The 18,985-nt window shown below is 44.0% G+C and overlaps 1 protein-coding gene across 7 annotated transcripts; it reads left to right on the top strand.

The window, feature by feature from the left end:
- Positions 1 to 1,964: 1,964 nt before the first annotated feature.
- Positions 1,965 to 17,648, top strand: LOC123143429 (uncharacterized). 7 transcript variants are annotated; one of them, XR_006470836.1, is made up of 9 exons: positions 1,965 to 3,193; positions 4,223 to 4,323; positions 13,894 to 14,244; positions 14,343 to 14,606; positions 14,718 to 15,100; positions 15,192 to 15,438; positions 15,558 to 15,813; positions 15,896 to 17,127; positions 17,214 to 17,648. XR_006470836.1 is itself a non-coding variant. In XM_044562360.1 (3 exons), the coding sequence occupies exons 1-2, from the start codon at positions 2,029 to 2,031 to the stop codon at positions 4,273 to 4,275; spliced, it is 1,218 nt and encodes a 405-aa protein (XP_044418295.1). In that variant the 5' UTR covers positions 1,965 to 2,028; the 3' UTR covers positions 4,276 to 4,323; positions 10,153 to 11,845. The 7 variants fall into 7 exon arrangements, 1 of the variants encoding a protein (XP_044418295.1); XR_006470837.1 differs by having other exon boundaries at positions 15,192 to 15,449; XR_006470835.1 differs by having other exon boundaries at positions 15,192 to 15,470.
- Positions 17,649 to 18,985: the final 1,337 nt, after the last annotated feature.

Below are 18,985 nucleotides of genomic sequence, written 5' to 3'. Positions count from 1 at the left end.
ACGCCTTAGAGAAAAGTTAGGAAAAATGACAAAAAATGATGCTAGAAATGAAAATACTTACAAGCATGATTTTCTCTTAGCGGTTGGACCATGTTACGTGGTCGTTCACCAAAAGTTGGAGTATCTTGTATAGCATCCATAGTTTAAAAATGTACCAGTCATTGAATTAGTGAGTTTGCTAGTTTAGATTTTCACAGGTTGGGCCATCGGTTCACCAGTTCATTGTATGGTATTTTAAGCCATAAGTATTATGTTTTTCTTATACTAGCATAATACTAAAAAGTGTCAGATATACTAAGTTTCTACCATGTGACAATAACTTGGGTAGGGCAAGTTGGTTCCTGGGTTCAACTCATGGCTTCGACCTCCTTCCTATAGTGACCAAGTTTGATTTGTGCATTGACAATTTGTTTTAGTATTGCGTTCGGTTTAACCAATTCTCTCTGGTCCAGTGGTGAACCGATCCACATAGATTAAAAACCATAAGAGACGTCAGTTTTGATCTCTAAAACTATGGTGGAATCACACTAGAAGCATAAGCACACTTTGTGCTCCGACTTATAGTGTGAGTGATCTTGCGAAGCCATTTTTATGTCATTACATATGGTTCAATTGGTTCACCATAGATTCATGATAGTATATTGTAACAAATGCTAACATGCCAACAACAATGCAACATCTTTTTTGCGATTATAAATTGTCAAAGGTAACAATAGGCATGAACTAAAGGAATATGGCAAGTTTACACATAGCATATGCATTTCTAGCCAACATTTAAAACGTCACAAAGAATGATCTCTTCTCCTTGAATAGATCCCCGTAGTGATCACTTTCCCAACCCCTAATTTGATTTACGTAAAGTCCACTACCGTCGGGCTCCAAAATCCAACCATACATCAAATTCCCAATCCTTTTTCCAATCAAGCAAGAGGGAAAGTAGAAATGTAGTTAAACATGCTCACTGGATGACACACAGAGACCAACCAGTGGGGCCAAAGCTCGGAGCAACCAGAGTTTCTATTTCTAGTGATCATCAGATGACACATGGGGACTGCTAGAGGGGCCAAAGCCTGGAGCAACCAGAGCTTACTATTTCGAGCAAGCATGGTTTCCCTAACCAATCGGAGCGCACTTGTCAATTCTCAGACCTAACCATATATCAGATCCCAATATTTTTCCAAGCTAAAGGAGATGTAGAAGACTAGTTAACTGACGTTCTCTGAATTGTGTGTGAAGACCACCGCCGGTGCCAAAGCCTTTAGCAGCCAGAGCTTGCTATTTTATAGCGAGGAAATGATACATTTAAAAAAAAAGAACATGATGACACGAGCTCTAAGGTTCGTCTAATTTGTGCAGATTTGATATTCTACATTTTTTTATAATGAGTATAAAATAACGTTGAGAGGTGCTTAGCTCGATGCTAGTAGACACATGTGCGCTTCTCCAATATTCTTGGTCATGGGAATGAAAACAATAGGGCATCGTAGCAATAATGCTAAACGTACAGAGTACCACACAATTACACGCTAACTAGGATTCTTTCTTTCTAACTAATCTCCCCCTTCTGATTTTCACAGGGTTGGGCCCCTCCTCCCCCTTAATCTCCAATCAAAACTCACTAGTTTGTAAATCCCGTGTAACTCTATGTATCTCTAGCATTACTCGGCATTGTAGTATGTTGTGTTTTGTGTGGTTCGGCGAAAATGTAATATGAGATTGTCTCTTGTAACTCTATGTATCAGCTTGGTTTTTTGTGGGCTTTGTTGTGGCTTTCTCTGATCTACTCCCTTCGTCCCACTAAAAAACGTCTTACATTATGAGACGGAGGGAGTAGTTATTATCATGTTTGGTGGGCTTGGAGAGAGGCTCCCAACGAAATTATGCACGAGTGATAGCCTGCGTTATGGGCCTTTTTTTCCCTAAAGAAAAGTTAAAGTTCTGGGCTTTCCATACGCAGCGTGACATTTCCCCTCTGGCCCTCTCCGCTCCACTCCAACAGATCCCCGCACGAGCTGTGAGGAGGGCGATATGACGCCCAGGCCCAGCCTTCGCCGCCGCCCCAGCTCGCCGGCGTCGGCGCCGCCGCTGGACGACGACGACCTCCTCTCCGAGATCCTCCTCCGTCTCCCTCCGCAGCCGTCCTCCCTCCCACGCGCTTCCGCGGTCTGCAAGCGCTGGCGCGGCCTCGTCTCCGACCCCGGCTTCCTCAGCCGCTTCCGGATCCACCACCGCCGCCACCCTCCCCTCCTCGGCTGCTTCGTCAAAACTTCCGACGAGCTCTACTTCGAGCCTACCCTGGAGCCCCCCAACCATGTCCCGCGCGCCCGCTTCTCCCTTCAGAAACTCCCCCGCGACAGCTTCCTGCTCCTCGGATGCCGCCATGGCCTCGTGCTAACCTTCGACTGGAGGAAGTTGCAGATCCTGGTGTGGGATCTCGCCAACGGCCTCCAGCAAAGCATCGCCTTCCCCCCGGGGTTTCACATGGTGGAGACCCTGATCCACCTCCAGGGGGCAGTGCTTCGTGCTGCCGCAGACGGCCAGCACTTCCAGGTGTGTTTGGTAGGCTTGGAGAGAGGCTCCCAACAAAATTATGCGCGAGTGATAGCCTGCGTTTACTCGTCCGAGACCGGCAGCTGGGGTAATCTCGTCTCAACAGCATTTCCATCCGTGCCTTATCTGCATGTAGATCCCACCATCGTTTTCATGGCCAAGCCCGGTGTGCTGGTTGGGGATTTCCTTTACTGGGCGCTTACTGGGAATTTTGTTCGAATTATCGAGTTTGATCTGAAGAGGCAGAGCCTAGCTGTGATAGGGATCCCGGTGGATATGGATTCTTGGAGAGATTACGAGTACTCAGTTATGCGGGCTGATGATGGTGGGCTTGGCTTCCTCTTTCTGTCAGACTTCAGTGCCCAATTATGGAAGAGGAAGACCGATTGTGATGGTGCTGCTCCATGGGTGCTGGGAAGAACTATTGAACTGGGCAAGCTACTTTCCCTAAATTTACATAGTGAGCAGGTGCCCCTAAGGATTCTAGGATATGCTGAGGAAAATAATGTGGTGTTCTTGTCGACAGTTCACGGTGTCTTCATGATCCAGCTTGATCCATTGCAGTCAAATAATGTGGTGTTCTTGTCGACAGTTCTCGGTGTCTCTCCTCTCTATTATCCATTCGAAAGTATCTATACTGCAGGTAATAGCATTTACATTGGATATAACAAAACCAGGTTATTTTTCAGTAACTAGTTGATGGAACGCGGTTATGAGATGTTATGCTTTGCCAGTCTTAGTAACCGAGAACACGAAATCATGGAACAGTAGAATCAAGTTGCTAAAGAAGCATAGCACCTCCTTTTTTTGGTTAAACTAACAGTCTCAACAATGTTGTACTATCAACTATTTGCTTTTGCTGCTTGATGAACACTCCCAACATATAGCGATATTGCTCTGTGATCTGTTCTGATGCTTGTGTGGTGGCATTGTATGCGATGGTTATGACTTGAGAAAATATATGTTAATGGTAGCTTAGCTGGCTTCCTATATGGCTGTTGTCATGTTATGCTTCTTTAGCAACTTAATTCTACTGGTCCGTGATTTTGAGCTTCCTTAATTGAAGCCGAAGGTTGTGCCTCTTACCAAAAACAAATAAATTAAAGTGTATATTCTCATACTAGTATTATTGTGGAATTATATGGTTTGAGCCAAGGTAGCATATTTTTTATCTGTTTATTTATTCTGTGGATATTTATAGAATAAAACAATGAAAAGAGACAATACCAATATTTTTTATCAAGAGTGTCCATTTTTCGTATAACTGAATTTGTTGCCTGCCTATGGGCATAATTAATAAAAAAGTATAACAATGGTAATATTAGTTCTTAGCTGCAGTGCAGTTGTTTCCCGAGATGAGATACATAAGGGTTTGAAATCACTGTTAGCAGCAAGAGCACAGGTAACTCTGATTTGGGACTCAGTTCTGGGCTGCAACGGATGCTGCTGGCTATGTTCTCCATTTTTATGACACTTGAATACATACTGTTTTTTGAGTATTATGTTTATTTGGTAGTAGATGGGGCTTTGTTTATTTACTCCTATTGTTGTATTAAACCTGTTTTGTTTTTCTCAAATTTCATCAACCATTTTATCTAAATATCTCATTGATGCCCTCGTGTCTATTTGTTTCTCATTGGAATGTCATCGGTTCCTGGACATATGCTTGTAGGCATGGGCATTGCTGGTGGTCATGATGGGGCTAAACTTTTGCACAATGCATAAGATGATTGGTCAGATTAATATGCTATCATGATGTACTGGATTGGGCAGGTAAGCCTGTCTTTAAGTAGTAGCAGAATGAAATAGTTTCTTTTTCTTTGCTTTATGGATAGTTCTCTATTTTACTTTTACTTGTTGCTGCATTGCATTCAATATCTTTGTGGCTAGTCCGATTGCTATTTGTATGTTGTCCCCTCTATGCAAGTAATCGTTAACCAATAGTACTTGATCATTTGGCTTCAGATTCCCTTAATTAATGCAGGCTTATACAATTGCCATTTCACACTGCTGTTCACTTGGGATCATTATAATACGTAGTGCCCGCTTAAAGTTATGTGCAATCTTAGCCTTTTAGTCCGCTTGCTTAAATATTTTCTCAGCATATCTTTGTGTGTCACTATAACTCACATATGTAATTGGCTATTAACCTCTAGAAGTTTTTTGGATTGTTATTTTCTGGAGTTATGGAGCGTCGATTGCAGAATCTTGGTTCAGCAAGGTTTTTGTCCAATACCATTTAAAGGATTACTGTAGTCAACTACTACATACTACTCCCTCAATCCCTAATTACTTGTCGGAGAAATGGATGTATCTAAAACTTAAAATACATCTAATACATCCATTTCTGTTGGATGAGGGGCTCATGGCCCATGTATTGCTGGCCCAAATGGCCCATGCCCATAGTGGCTATCTAAACTAAGGGAGAGGAGAACGTCCTTGTCTTGAGTCCCAGAGCCGCCACACACGAGAGAGAAACTTACGCGAGCAACCAGACACGAGCAGGACGTTGTTTGCAGGTACTCCTCTCTCCCAAGTCCAAATTGGTATCAGAGGCTAGGTTGGTCTAGTCGCCGGCCGGTGCGGGGTCTGGCGAGGAGGCAGCGGAGGGGCTCAAATCAGCGGTGGCTGCGACGTGCTGTGTGAGCGCGCGCCACGCGGGTAGTGGCCCGGTGGACGCTGCGTGAGCGGCTGTTTCTTGGACCCGAGGCAGAGCCCCTGCTCGAGCTCTTCCTCATCCTCGGACGGTTGCGAAGGGAGAGCAGCTGCTCAGGTGGTTGCTGGTGCTGTTGCTGCGCGGGAGGTGCGACTACAAAGGAGGTGTGGATCCGCGCGACGGGTCAGCTCCGGCTGCTGGGGACCGAGGTGTGGGCATCTGCGCTGCGCGGGAGCTACTGTGTGTGCTGTAGTACTGCAGGTGGTGCAGGGAAGGAGAGGGTCATGGATTTGGTGCAGTTAGATGATGGATGTTTGTGTGCTGCAGAGGAAGGAGGAAGGAACGTTGGAGATGAAGAGCTGAGAGGAGGAGGAAATGTGTCAAGCAGAGACTTGGAGGATGCCCTGCTCGCCGCCATCAAGGAGGAAGTTGTGCTGCGTGCACATTTGGCCTCCATCGAAGCGTCCTTATATGCAGCGAGGGCAATGGTGGCTCACATGATGTACACGACAGCGGCCATCGAGGAGGAGAGGACAAGTTTGGCCCTCTTTTTCTGTATCAATGGAGATGGCACTGAAAAGCCCACAATTGCTGCTCATAGGACTGATCCGGACTGGGTTCTAGACTCTGGTGCTTCTAAACATGTTGCAGGTGACTTCAGGGAGTGAGTCATATGATCATCTCACTCCCTCTCAAAGTAACACGATATGTACTAATGACGGGACATCTTAGCCTATTAAGGGCATTTGGATAGTTCAATGTACACTTGATATTAAGCTATCTTCAGTCCTACAAGTGCCATCTTTCTCGGTCAATCTGTTGTCTTTTAGTGCTCTAATTGACAGGTGGACTGTAGGAGTCGATAGAGAAATGTTCTTGATTGTTGACAGACCAACTGGAAGGAGGATTGGGGCTGGAATAAGGCGCAGGGGGCTATGGTACATGGACCGTGAGGGGCTTCGTCAGACGGGCAGCCCAGTGTTTGCGGTAACTGTGGAAGAAATAGAGTCTGTGGCGATGAAACATCACTACAGAATGGGGCATGTATCCTTTGATAAATTGTTCAAGTTGTTTCCTGATGTAATGCATGGAGGCGATAAGAACAAGTTGAAATGTGATGCGTGTGAGTTTGCAAAACACACGAGGACGTCTTATGTGAGTAAGGGACTTAGAAGTATATCCCCATTCATGCTTGTTCACTTGGATGTGTGGACAAGTCCGGTGGTGTAGGTTAGTGGTGCAAAGTATTTTGTGACCTATATTGACTGCCACTCATGGGTGACATTGATCTATTTGATACGTCATAAGGATGAAACTTTTCAATGCTTCAAGACTTTCTATGCCTATGTGAAAAATCACTTCAATGTTTGGGTACAAGTGATAAGAAGTGATAATGGCACTAAGTATGTGAACAAAGTGTTTGGGACTTTCTTATCAGAGCACTGGATTTTGCATCAAACCTCATGTCCGGACACTCCTCGGAATGGGATGGCAGAAAGGAAGAATCGCCGTATTCTGGAGGTTGCTTGATCACTGATGTTTACTATGAATGTCCCGAAATTCTTATGGAGTGAAGTTGTGATAGCCGCGACACACCTGATCAATCGCACATCATTGAGAGTACTGGGTATGAAGTCTCCTTCCATGTTACTTCTGGGAAAGAATGATTTTGTGGTTCCTCCCAAGCTGTTCGGTTGTGTCTGCTTTGTGAGGGATCACATGACATTTGTGGGCAAATTGGATCGACGGGCCGTCAAGTGTATCTTCACTGGGCACTCTTCTAGGCAGCGCGGCTACAAGTGTTGGAGTCCTTCTGAATGGAGGACCTTTGTGAGCATGGATGTCACCTTCAGGGAATCTGAGCCATTTTTATGGTGAAAAATCCGATCTTAGTGGATTATTTGAAGTCTTGACCATATCCAGTCTATTGTGATAGGTTAAGAGGGGGAGAGTGGTGGTGGTGCCGATTCAGTGCTGCAACAACCAATTGAGGGTGATATTCTAGTACAGCGAAGAGAGCAGTAGCCCTAGAAAATGATAACACCAAAGAGTGAAGGATCAATTGTAATTGATGGAGTGCCGAGTCAGATTGGCGGTGCTCCCACCCAGATCGGTTATGTGCAGAGGTGGACAATAGAGCAAGAGGAGCAGCTAAAGGTGTATTCACGGAAGCAAGGTGATGCTTCTCATAGATGGCAGAAGGTGAATGAGGAGCGTAATCCTCAAGTATATTCAAGACGACAACTTCAGGTTCAGGGGGAGCAACCAACACATGTGCAGGGGGAGCAGCAAGGCAGCAATGCAAGCTCATCTGACAGAGAGGACTTGCCAATTGCTTTGAGAAAAGGTACTCGAGCAAAAGCAGGGATACCAGCGCCAAAGTATGGGTTCGATGCCAATGATATTGGAAATTATATTTCGTATGAAGCATTATCTTTAGCCCACAAAGCATTTGTTGCTTCTCTTCAGCTGGTGTCTTCCAATTGATTGGAAGGCAGCAAATGTAGATCCAAAGTGGCGATCAACTATTATAGAGGAGCTCGAGGCATTAAGTAAGAACAGGACATGGGTTCTAACACCTCTTCCAAGAGGAAAGAAGGCAGTTAGCTGCAAGTGGGTATACACTGTGAAGCAGAATGCAGAAGGGAAGATTGGAAGGTACAAAGCAAGGCTTGTGGCAAGGGAGTACAGCCAGACCTACGACATTGACTATGATGAGACCTTTGCTTCAATAGCAAAGATGGAACACTATGAGGATCCTGATCTCCTGTACGGCGAATTTGGGGTGGTCCTTACATCAACTTGATGTGAAGAATGCTTTCTTGCATGGGGACCTGAAGGAGGAGGTCTACATGGAGATCCCATTGGGGTTCTCTATGTCTGAGGCTATTGGCAAGGTACGCAAGTTAAAGAAATCTCTTTATGGGCTGAAACAGTCTTCGAGAGCATGGTTCGGCAAGTTCAGATGTGTTATATGTAGTATGGGGGTATGTGAAGTGTAATGGTGATTATACACTGTTGTACAGACATAAAGAAGGGAAAATCACTATGCTTGCCGTATATATGGATGATATTATTATCACAGGGGATGAAGAAGAAATAGCAAGATTAAAAGAGTGTTTGGGTAAGGCCTTTGAAGTCAAAGATCTGGGCCGACTAAAATACTTCCTGGGCATAGAAGTGGCCAGGCCTGCCAAGGGGATTGCGCTATCTCAGAGGAAGTATACTTTAGATATCCTAAGCGATCTAGGGATGCTAGGATGTCGGGCAGCATCAACTCCAATTGATCAAACCACAAAGTGATAGCTCAGTCAGGAGAGCCAGTGAATAAGGAGAGATATCAAAGATTAGTTGGTAGGTTGTTGTACTTGTGTCATACACGACCAGACATAGCATTTGCAGTAAGTGTTGTGAGCAGATACATGCATGAGCCTAGAAGTGGACATCTTGAGGCGGTACATAGAATCTTGATTCTTGAGATACTTGAAAGGTACTCCTGGAAAAGGATTGTCGTTCAAGAGTTATGTACACCTTGTTGTAGATGGTTATTGTGACGCTGATTGGGCTAGCTGCCTGGATTACAGGAGATCAACGTCAAGCTATTGTGTCTTTGTAGGAGGAGATCTAGTATCTTGGAGAAGCAAGAAACAACCTGTTGTTTAAAAATCGACTGCATAGGCTGAATACAGAGCCATGTCCAAGGGACTGGGTGAGATGTTGTGGACTAGAAATTTATTAGAATAATTGAAGATATTGAAGACTAGTTGTATGAATGTGTGGTGTGATAACAAATCAGCAATCAACATAGCACATAATCTAGTGCAGCATGATAGAACCAAGCATGTGAAACAAACAAATTCTTCATCAAAGAAAAGCTTGACGCTGGGATCATCAAGATTGAGCATATGAGTTCTGGGCAACAAATTGCAGACAGTTTGACTAAAGGATTGGGAACTAAAGAATGCAATCTAGCATGTGACAAGATGGGATGATAGATCTCTTGAGGGGGAGTGTTGAATGAGGGGCTCATGGCCGACCCAAATGGCTCAGGTCCATAGTGGCTATCTAACCTAAGGGAGAGGTGCTCGTCCATGTCCCGAGTTTGAGAGATGCCACGCACGAGAGAGAAACTCATGTGAGCCAGACATGAGCACGATGAGACTTTTGCTCTCGTGGCCCATATGACCACTATTCGTACACTTCTTGTTGTGGCCTCTGTTTGCCACTGGTCTATATCTCAGCTTGATGTTAAGAATGCCTTTCTCAATGGCAAGCTGCATGAGGTGTACATGCAGCCCCCACCTGGGTGTTCTGTTCCTGATGGCATGGTATGCCGTCTTTGTCGCTCCCTCTATGGCCTTAAGCAAGCCCCTCGCGCTTGGTTTGAGCATTTTGCCTCTGTGGTGATTGCCGCTGGTTTTTCAGTGAGTGCTCATGATCCAGCGTTGTTTGTCCACCTTCCAACTCATGCTCGGACTCTTCTCTATGTCGATGACATGATCATCACTGGCCCCGAGTTTATTGCCTTTGTGAAGGCCCGTCTTAGTGAGCAGTTTCTTATGTCCGGTCTTGGCCCTCTTCGCTACTTTTTTGGGATCAAAGTCTCTTTCTACCTCTAATGCCTTTTTTATTTCCCAGAAAAATTATATCCAGGATCTTCTTGCTCGTGCTGCTCTTATTGATGAGCGCATTGTTGAGACTCCCATGGAGCTCAATGTTCACCTTCGTGATACTGATGGTGACACCTTGTCTGATCCGACGCGTTATCATCATCTTGTTGGGAGTCTTGTCTATCTAGCTGTCGCTCGTCCGGATATCTCTTATCTGGTCCATATTCTAAGTCAGTTTTTTTCTGCTCCCAGTTTGGTTCACTATAGTCATCTCCTTTGTGTTCTTTGATATCTTCGGGGCACGACCTCTCACCGTTTGTTTTTTCCTTGCTCCAGTTCCTTACAGCTTCAGGCCTATTCAGATGCTACGTGGGCTAGTGATCCCTCATATCGTCGTTCACTTTCTGCTTGCTGTGTTTTTCTTGGTGGCTCTCTTATTGTCTGAAAGACAAAGAAACATATTGCAGTTTCTTGTTCGAGTGCAGAGGCTAAGTTGCGAGCTATGGCTCTTTTGACGGCAGAGGTGACTTGGTTACAGTGGTTACTTCAGGACTTTGGTGAAGCATAAGCTCACTAAGCACATTGGTGTTGATGCTTTTTATATGCGCGCTGGTGTGCAGGATCAGGTTATTGCTCTTCAGTATGTGCCTTCCGAGTTACAGTTGGCGGATTTTTTTATGAAGGACCAGACTAGAGCGCAACATGACTTCTATCTCTCCAAACTCGGTGTTGTTCATTCACCATGAGTTTGAGGGGGGTGTTAAGAGTACTATATCTATAGTCATGTAGTCTTTTGTATTTACCCCATTGTATAAGGAGTTTCTTGCATATTTCCTACACCTGTACATGTATATATACTGGCCTATGGCTTCATGGGAATACAAGTTGCATATTCATAACACTTACAAGTATAATTTTTGAAATAGTAATATTCACATTGTAGTTTGTCACCCTCTGTTTGTAACTGAATTACATAGAAGATTTGAAGGCAAATTGAGAACTGGTCCCTCTGTTCCACAATATAGTGTGTATAGACTTTTTCCAAAGTCAAATCTCATAGAGTTTGACCGACTTCATTAAGAAAAGTATCAACAACAATCATACCAAATAAATAACAAACAACAACGAGAAAGCCTTTAGTCCCAAACAAGTTGGGGTAGGCTAGAGGTGAAACCCATAAGATCTTGCGACCAACTCATGGTTCTGGCACATGGATAGCAAGCTTCCACGCACCCCTGTCCATGGATAGTTTTTTGGTGATACTCCAATCCTTCGGATCTCTCTTTACGGACCCCTCCCGTGTCAAATTCGGTCTACCCCGACCTCTCTTGACATTATCCGCACGCTTTAGCTGTCCGCTATGCATTGTAGCTTTTGGAGGCCTGTGTTGAATATGCCCAAACCATCTCAGACGATGTTGGACAAGCTTCTCTTCAATTGATGCTACCCCAACTCTATCTCGTATATCATCATTCCAGACTTGATCCTTCCTCGTGTGGTCACACATCCATCTCAACATGCGCATCTCCGTCACCCCCAACTGTTGAACATGTCGCCTTTTAGTCGGCCAACACTCGGCGCTATACAACATTGCGGGTCAAACCGCCGTCCTATAGACCTTGCATTTTAGCTTTTGTGCCACTCTCTTGTCACAGAGAATGCCAGCTGCTTGGCGGCACTTCATCCATCCGGCTTTGATTCGATGGTTCATATCTTCATCAATACCCCTATCCTTCTGCAGGCTTGACCCCAAATATCGAAAGGTGTCCTTCTGAGGCACTACCTACCCATCAAGACTAACCTCTTCGTGCCTAGTAGTACTGAAACCGCACCTCATGTACTCTGTTTCAGTTTACTAAGCCTAAAACCTTTTGATTCCAAGGTTTGTCTCCATAACTCTAACTTCCTATTGACCCTGTCCGACTATCGTCAATTAGCACCACATCACCCGCAAAGAGCATACACCATGGGATATCTCCTTGTATATCCCTTGTGACCTTGTCTATCACCAAAGCAAAAAGATAAGGGCTCAAAGCTGACCCTTGATGCAGTCCTCACTTAATCGGGAAGTCATCAGTGTCGCCATCACTTGTTCGAACACTTGTCACAACATTATCGTACATGTCCTTGATAAGGGTAATGTACTTTGCTGGGAATTTGTGTTTCTCCAAGACCCACCACATGACATTCCGCGGTATCTTATCATAGGCCTTCTCCAAGTCAATGAACACCATATGCAGGTCCTTCTTTTGCTCCCTGTATCTCTCCATAAGTTGTCGTACCAGGAAACCTCCTAGGCATGAAACCAAATTGATTTTTGGTCACGCTTGTCATTCTTCTTAAGCGGTGCTCGATGACTCTCCCATAGCTTCATTGTATGGCTCATCAGCTTAATTCCACAGTAATTAAAATATATCTCATATCTAACGATATTTATTTGGTATCGTAGATGTAAATATTTTTGTCTATAAACTTGGCGAAAGTTTGTGGAACTTGTCTTTTCAAAAGTCCTATCCGCACTGTATTATCAAAAGGAGCGAGTACTACTACGTAAAGGTTTCATGTTTTCATTTTTCACAAAACAACAGAAAACCCGAATACATAGGTTTTCCTATCATGGCTGCGTGGACCACGGTCTTCCCTAATACTCCCTCCGTCCGGAAATACTTGTCGGAAAAATGCATAAAAATGGATGTATCTAGAACTAAAATACGTCTAGATACATCCATTCCTCCGACAAGTATTTCCGGACGGAGGGAGTACCATTATCAAAACCTCTTTCAAGATTCACCTAGGATACATCCCTTGTGTTCTTTCTAAAGCAAATACCTTCTGATTTGTGAACTATTGGATTGACCATCCAGGCTTCATAGAGGTGTTTCGACAAGCTTGGAGTTTTCCTCACAAAAACAAAGACATCAGCGGTACTTCTCTTCTAATTTCAAAAGCATTAGAAGAGCCATGCGGAGCAGAAACCTCTAGTTGCTAGTTGCAAATTGGAACTTAGTCTCGACCTTACTGATCGACTTGAAGAACAAAGGCTTATGTCTGTTGTAGAAAGGAATTTTAGAGGAATCATTAAAAACCACATTAATTGACTCATACAGTACAAGCAGCTCGACTAGGAAAATATACTCACTAAGATGAGTCCACTTTAGAGATGAAAACTCGAAACTCTTTCATGCGTTGGCCAGAAAAAATCCCATTCTATCTCTTCCCGACCGACATGGCTCCTCAACCAATGATCATGAAGTCGAAGCTGCTATCACGTGGAGAACGTTCAATAACAGAGTGGCTATCTTGGCTAACCCCCACATGTTATTTGATCTTTCTAAGTTTGTCCAACAGGCTGAGGATCTTGGCACCTCTTAACCCCACTTTCTAGATAGGAGATTGATAATGTGGTCAAGCAAATTCCCCTGGACCATTTCCCTGGTCTCAATGGCTTTAGCAGTATCTTTGTCAAGAGATGCTGACCGATCATTAAAGAATATTTTTATAATCTTTGTAATGATTTTCAGGAATGTCCATCCTCCATACTTAGCCAAAAGATACACTCGGACCTTCAGGAATTTGCCAATCCCTATCACCTCCAAGTGGATATGGAACTGCTTGAATTTTGTTAATTTTGATTCGCCACTGACCATCTAGCTTGTATGTTTCTAAAAAAGTATGCCTATTAGGTGCAAACTAGATGCTTCTGTTCTATTCTATCCCCTCATATGTCCATGACAACAAATCATATTTTGAATGATTTGACAAGCTAGGCAGTTCAGCATTTACCTCTAATGGAGGTATTTAAACAACTGGTCTTTTAGCTTCTGCTGAGATCATATGTAGCCAAACTGCAAAGACTTTGAGAACAGGTCAACAATAGAAGTTGAAGGTTTTTGGCACAAGAGTAGAGGTTGAAGATGTGCCACTGCAAGTGAACTGCTCTATTGTTTTGGTCCACCTTCCACAGTGGTGAAGCTGATGTTGACTATTTGAGTCGTAAATATATCTGAGATATAGCTCATTTTTTTCCTGAATTAATAATACAAAAGTGTTTGACTCATGACATTTATTTCTCCACAGGTATCTAGAGTTACATTCTGGTGGCTAAGATGCAATGGCTTGTTGGGTGCGAGTTATTCCATTTCATATGCTCCACACGGAAATTAACACTGTGGCATGCACCGGTGATTAGTTGAATCTTCAGCTGATCCCATCTAATGAATGTTGAACATAGAATTGCGCCCAAAGTAGCCGGAAACGGGGAACGGTGGGCCGTCCCTCGATCCAGATTCATCGACCCAGAATCAGATTCGGGAACGAGGGTCGATTCGGTAAGATTCGATGCGGATTCGACGTTTCCGCAGCCGGATCATCAATTCAGGTTCGGCGACTCGACAGTCGTGGTTCTTGAATCGATCGAGTAAGCAAAAGGTCAGCCATATCAATCACGAACTCCTCATTTTACTCTCTGTCCCGTTCTTTTCCCCTCCCCTAAATAACTCCTCGTTTTGCTCTCCAATTACTCCAAGGCTGCTGATAAATTTTCCATTGGGAAGGAGATGATTTATTTTAGTCTTCATGGATCGACGATGCAGCCAGTTGCTCCCAGCCCAGCCAGTTCCCTGTATAAGTACTCCCTCGGTCCCTCCCAGCCAGTTGCTCCCGGCATCCAGCGACCAGAGGCACATGCAGCAGTAGAAATTCAGATTCAAAACCAGCCATGCTTCAGAAGACTTGATTGCTCGAGGATCCAAGAGTCCAGTGACATTCAGGCATTCAGTTTTCAGATTCAGGTACACCTAACCTACGCCATTCAGTTCATCAGATGATCAGAAATCAGATCTTGCCTTTGAATTACAGTTTTGTGAGTAAGAATGTAATATATGAACCTGTTCATTATTCAGAGATTGCGATGGCGTTTGGGTCGAAACGTAAGTTAGCAGATCGGAGTGACATCGAGGAGGATGACACCAATGATGTTGATCTCATCAATTCCGATGATGAGCGTAATAGAGGACGCCTCTGATCAACAAGATGAATCTGCCGAGCATGGTACTGCAAAACCTCCTAAATCCCTTCTAGATGAGGTATTTTTTCTTGATGCACCTAAAGGGAAGAGCTCTGGTGGATCAAGACCCTGGCGATACAAACATTGTGATAAGAAGTACACAAGTAGTTATACAAGAATTCATCAGCACTTCTTTGGTGTTGGTCCTGGCAAGACGAAACAAATTGCTCGTTGCTCTGTCGCAAGTGATCGCGTAAGTATAAGAAAATATATGATAAGGTATATGCACATGCTTTTTATGAGAAAAATTATTCAGACAACACCACAACAATTGGCACCTATATGACTCTTTCCCTGTTTTGATTTACAGTATCACCAACCTGAGAAAGTACAAGCTTCAGGCTCGGTGCCTAAAAAGCAATTAGTAGAAGCTTTTGCTGGGGTGGAAAGAGATGCAGTGGACATGCAAATAATGTTGTTCCTTTGTGCTAATGGAATTCCCTTCAATGTGTTGAGAAGTCCACAATACTATGAAATGGTAGCAGCCATCCAGAGAGCACCAAAGGGATACAAACCTCCTGCATATGAGAAGGCTAGGACTACTCTTCTAGATGCATGTAAGAGAAAGGTGGAGAATGATTTGGCTCCGGTTAGACAAACATTGTAAGCCTCAAACATTTAGCATTTGTAATCATCTATTTTTTCTGACAGATGGTGTCTCATGGTGTCTATATAGGTATTCCCATGGTGTCTGTGTTGTTTCTGACGGATGGACAAACATGAAGAACCATCCATTAATCAACGTAATAGCATCGAATAGCTGTGGTTCAATGTTTCTGTACGCAGAAGACTTCTCTGGAGAAGAGAAGACAGGTGAAGCCATTGCACAATTCTTACTACAAGCCACTGATGAGATTGGCCCTTCCAATGTCCTTCAGGTCATCACTGATAATGCATCTAATTGCAGAGTTGCGGGTGAAGAAATTCAGAGAGTATGTTTTTCATAGTTTGGTACATTGATTTTAGTTTGAGGATCACGTATATCCAATTGTGTTTCTCTTTTCTATTTGACAGGTGCATAAGCATATATTTTGGTCTCCATGTGTGGATCACACACTGAATCTAGTATTCAAAGTTTTTGCAAAAAAGTTTGCTTGGATGGTTGATACATACCAGACTGGGAAAGCAATTGTGAAGTTCTTTAGGAACCACCAGCACTTTCAAGACCTCTTTAGACGCAACTCCAAGTTGGATCTTTTGAAGGTCTCAAAAACAAGATTTGCTTCTCATTATATTTTGCTTAAGAGGCTTATGGATGTTCGAGAGGCGCTCACAACTACCATTGTCACAAGCAAGTGGAAGGAACTGGTGAAGGCTTGTGATGTACAAACAAGAGCAGCAGCAAATGCGATTGCCCAAAATATCATTGATGAGACATTTTGGGATGAGATTAAAATCATCCTTGACATCACAAAACCATTATACATGGTAATCAAGTTCAGTGACGGAGAAGGTCCAAAATCTGGTGATATATACGGAAAAAATGGACAATATGCTTGGCGAGATGCAAGAAGTCATGACAAGGGAAGATAACCCTCACAAAGATGATTGGTCGAAGGTAAATGACATTATTCTTCATCGGTGGGGAAAGATGAACTGGCATTTTCATTGCTTAGCGTTTGCTCTTTCTCCTAAGTATTATGATCAAGCCTATCTTGCAAGTCCTGCTCCTGGTGGTGGTCAAAGGAAAGCTCCAAATGATGACAGTGAGGTTATGGAAGGTATTATAGAGGCTCTAAATAGAATTGCAGAAGATAAAAAAGAGTATGCTCTTTTACGTGAGGAGCTTAACACCTTTAATGAAGAAAGGTTTGTATGCAATAGACGCCGTTCAAGCTGATGCAGCCACGATGAATGCCATAGAATGGGGGTTCAATTATGGCTCACAAACTCCAACTTTAAGTGAGGTGGCAAAGAAAGTCTTGTCTCAGCCAATAAGCAGCTCCTCTGCCGAAAGAAATTGGAGTACCTGCTCATTCATACATAATGTAAAGAGAAACAAGTTGAATGCAACGACAGCCGATAAGCTTGTCTTTATTCATGCAAACGAGCGTCTGAAGAGGAGGTTTTTAGAGGGCTACAATTCAGGTCCACATTATAAGTGGGATGTTGAGCCTGAGAATGATTTGCTGGAGGATTCAAGCTTGAAGCTTGAGCAGCTGTGTTGGGATAGCTTGGAGGATGAAGCAGCTGATGCTGAACCACCACGCAAAATTCAGAGGAGTTGAAACACTAGGAAGTGTCCGGTACTAAATCTGAACTCTTCAATATATTGACTCCAATCTTTACATTCTTGATTCTATGGTCACTAATAGTTCTCTTTTAATTGAAGGTACTCCCTCCTATCCTTTTTTCTTTGCGCATAAGTAGAAATGCGGATACCAAGGAGGGACTCGATGTATATTTTCTGGACTATTTTGCCCCTTACATGCATGGGAGAGCCGCGGTAGTTTAAGAGCAAGTATAATAGAACTGAGTCAGCGGGCTATAAGGAATAAACTAGTATATTTCTACTTAGTTGGAGGAAAAAGAAGAGGATAGAGAAGGTAAGCGGGCTCTTCGTGAAGAGCCAGCTCTAGCACGTGCTCTTAGGCATTTTGTGAGAATGAAATGTGGGTCACATAATAGAAAAGTAGTACACTTTTTTAATCTACTATTGTATATGTTGACTGTAAAATGGGCTGTAGATGACATGACACTGGCTTATAGCCAGCGGCTGGCTATACTATTAACCATGCTCTAATTCCCGCATGCAAGGGATCAGTAACTGCGTGTACCTGATTGGGCGGCTCCGTCGGTCTCTTTTTTCTCACCCCACAAGCAAGGCATGGCCCATCTGCATGGCGCGTTTGATTGGTTACAGCTTTGCTGCGGCTGCGCATGCATATGCTAATTACTGCGACAGATGCGGGGCATGGTTGGAAACTAGCGCGAGAAAAAGGGAACGTGCAGACTAATCCGGGAAAAACTGAAAAAACTTATGGGCAGAGAAAAAAGACCAGAGGGAGTACATGGCGAGTTAATCTGTTGGTGAAACTTTATTGGTTGGAAACCTGGAAGATGAGTCACTTGGATGCTGCTATTGAAGTGATTGTGTCTGTTACCTTAGTCAATCTGTTTTCTTGTTTGCTACTTTGGTTAAGTCAAGTATTTTGTTAAGTACTCGTGCTGAAATTTTAATTAAATATATCATGTCTTATCATTGTTCATATGGTTGATCCACCGTCGTACCGGTAGTAAAGATTCACGTTCCTCGTTTCATGGTACCGTACTGGATTCATCGTACCAGAATTGATTGGTTCGCGTTTCCGCTTTAGAAAAATCGTTCTAGAGATGTATACCCCCGTTGTACCCTACTTTTTCCAGCCTCCGGCTCTCGTCCCCCGTTCCCGTTCCTTGTTCCCACCGTACCGGAAACATGGCAACTATGATTGCGCCTGCCTACCAGCAGCGAAATGCGTTTGCTTGCCTTTTCTTTTTCATTGAGATGCGGTGACTGAAGGATTCATGAACTGGCTAACGTTTGATACATATTATGAGTTGGCCTTCCTCTCTAATCATCTGCCCCTTGCTCCCAAAATCACCTTCGCCGCCCCACTCTGGTTCTGGCCTCCTCCACCGCTAATCGGCGATGCTGGCGTCTAGGTCAGCCTGCCTTTCCCTCTTGTAACCCTCATTGCCACCTCGATCTTGCACCCGCACCCGTGCCCCGATGACAAACCCTAGCCATGGTTTGGTTTATCAGCGGACGTTCCAGCAGTAGTCGAACATCCTATAATTGCAGCAGCCACTAGTTGAAGGTGGAGGACTTCGTCAAGTTGTTTCTCAACTATGGTGCAACCGCGAACGAGGAGGGAAAGCAGCTGCCGACGAGTGGAGGTGGCGAAGTACATCTAACAAGCTGGAGTCCGGGAGGCGGCGGATGAGTTCCAGGCTCAGTCGAATCATCCTCGCAGTCGTCGTGCCCAACATCCTCAAGGTAATGATGCATATGGATACGGTTGATGTTTCCTCCCTCCCAATGATTAGTGGTACCATTCATACCAATTCAAATCAAGTAGGAATTTGTATCAGTTTTATTGACATGTTCTCATGTATGTGAAC

This window comes from Triticum aestivum, chromosome 6D (assembly GCF_018294505.1).
Source record: "Triticum aestivum cultivar Chinese Spring chromosome 6D, IWGSC CS RefSeq v2.1, whole genome shotgun sequence".
NCBI classification, from domain to species: Eukaryota; Viridiplantae; Streptophyta; class Magnoliopsida; order Poales; family Poaceae; genus Triticum; species Triticum aestivum.
The sequence above is the reverse complement of the archived record's forward strand: the minus strand, read 5'-3'. Positions and strand labels throughout refer to the sequence as shown.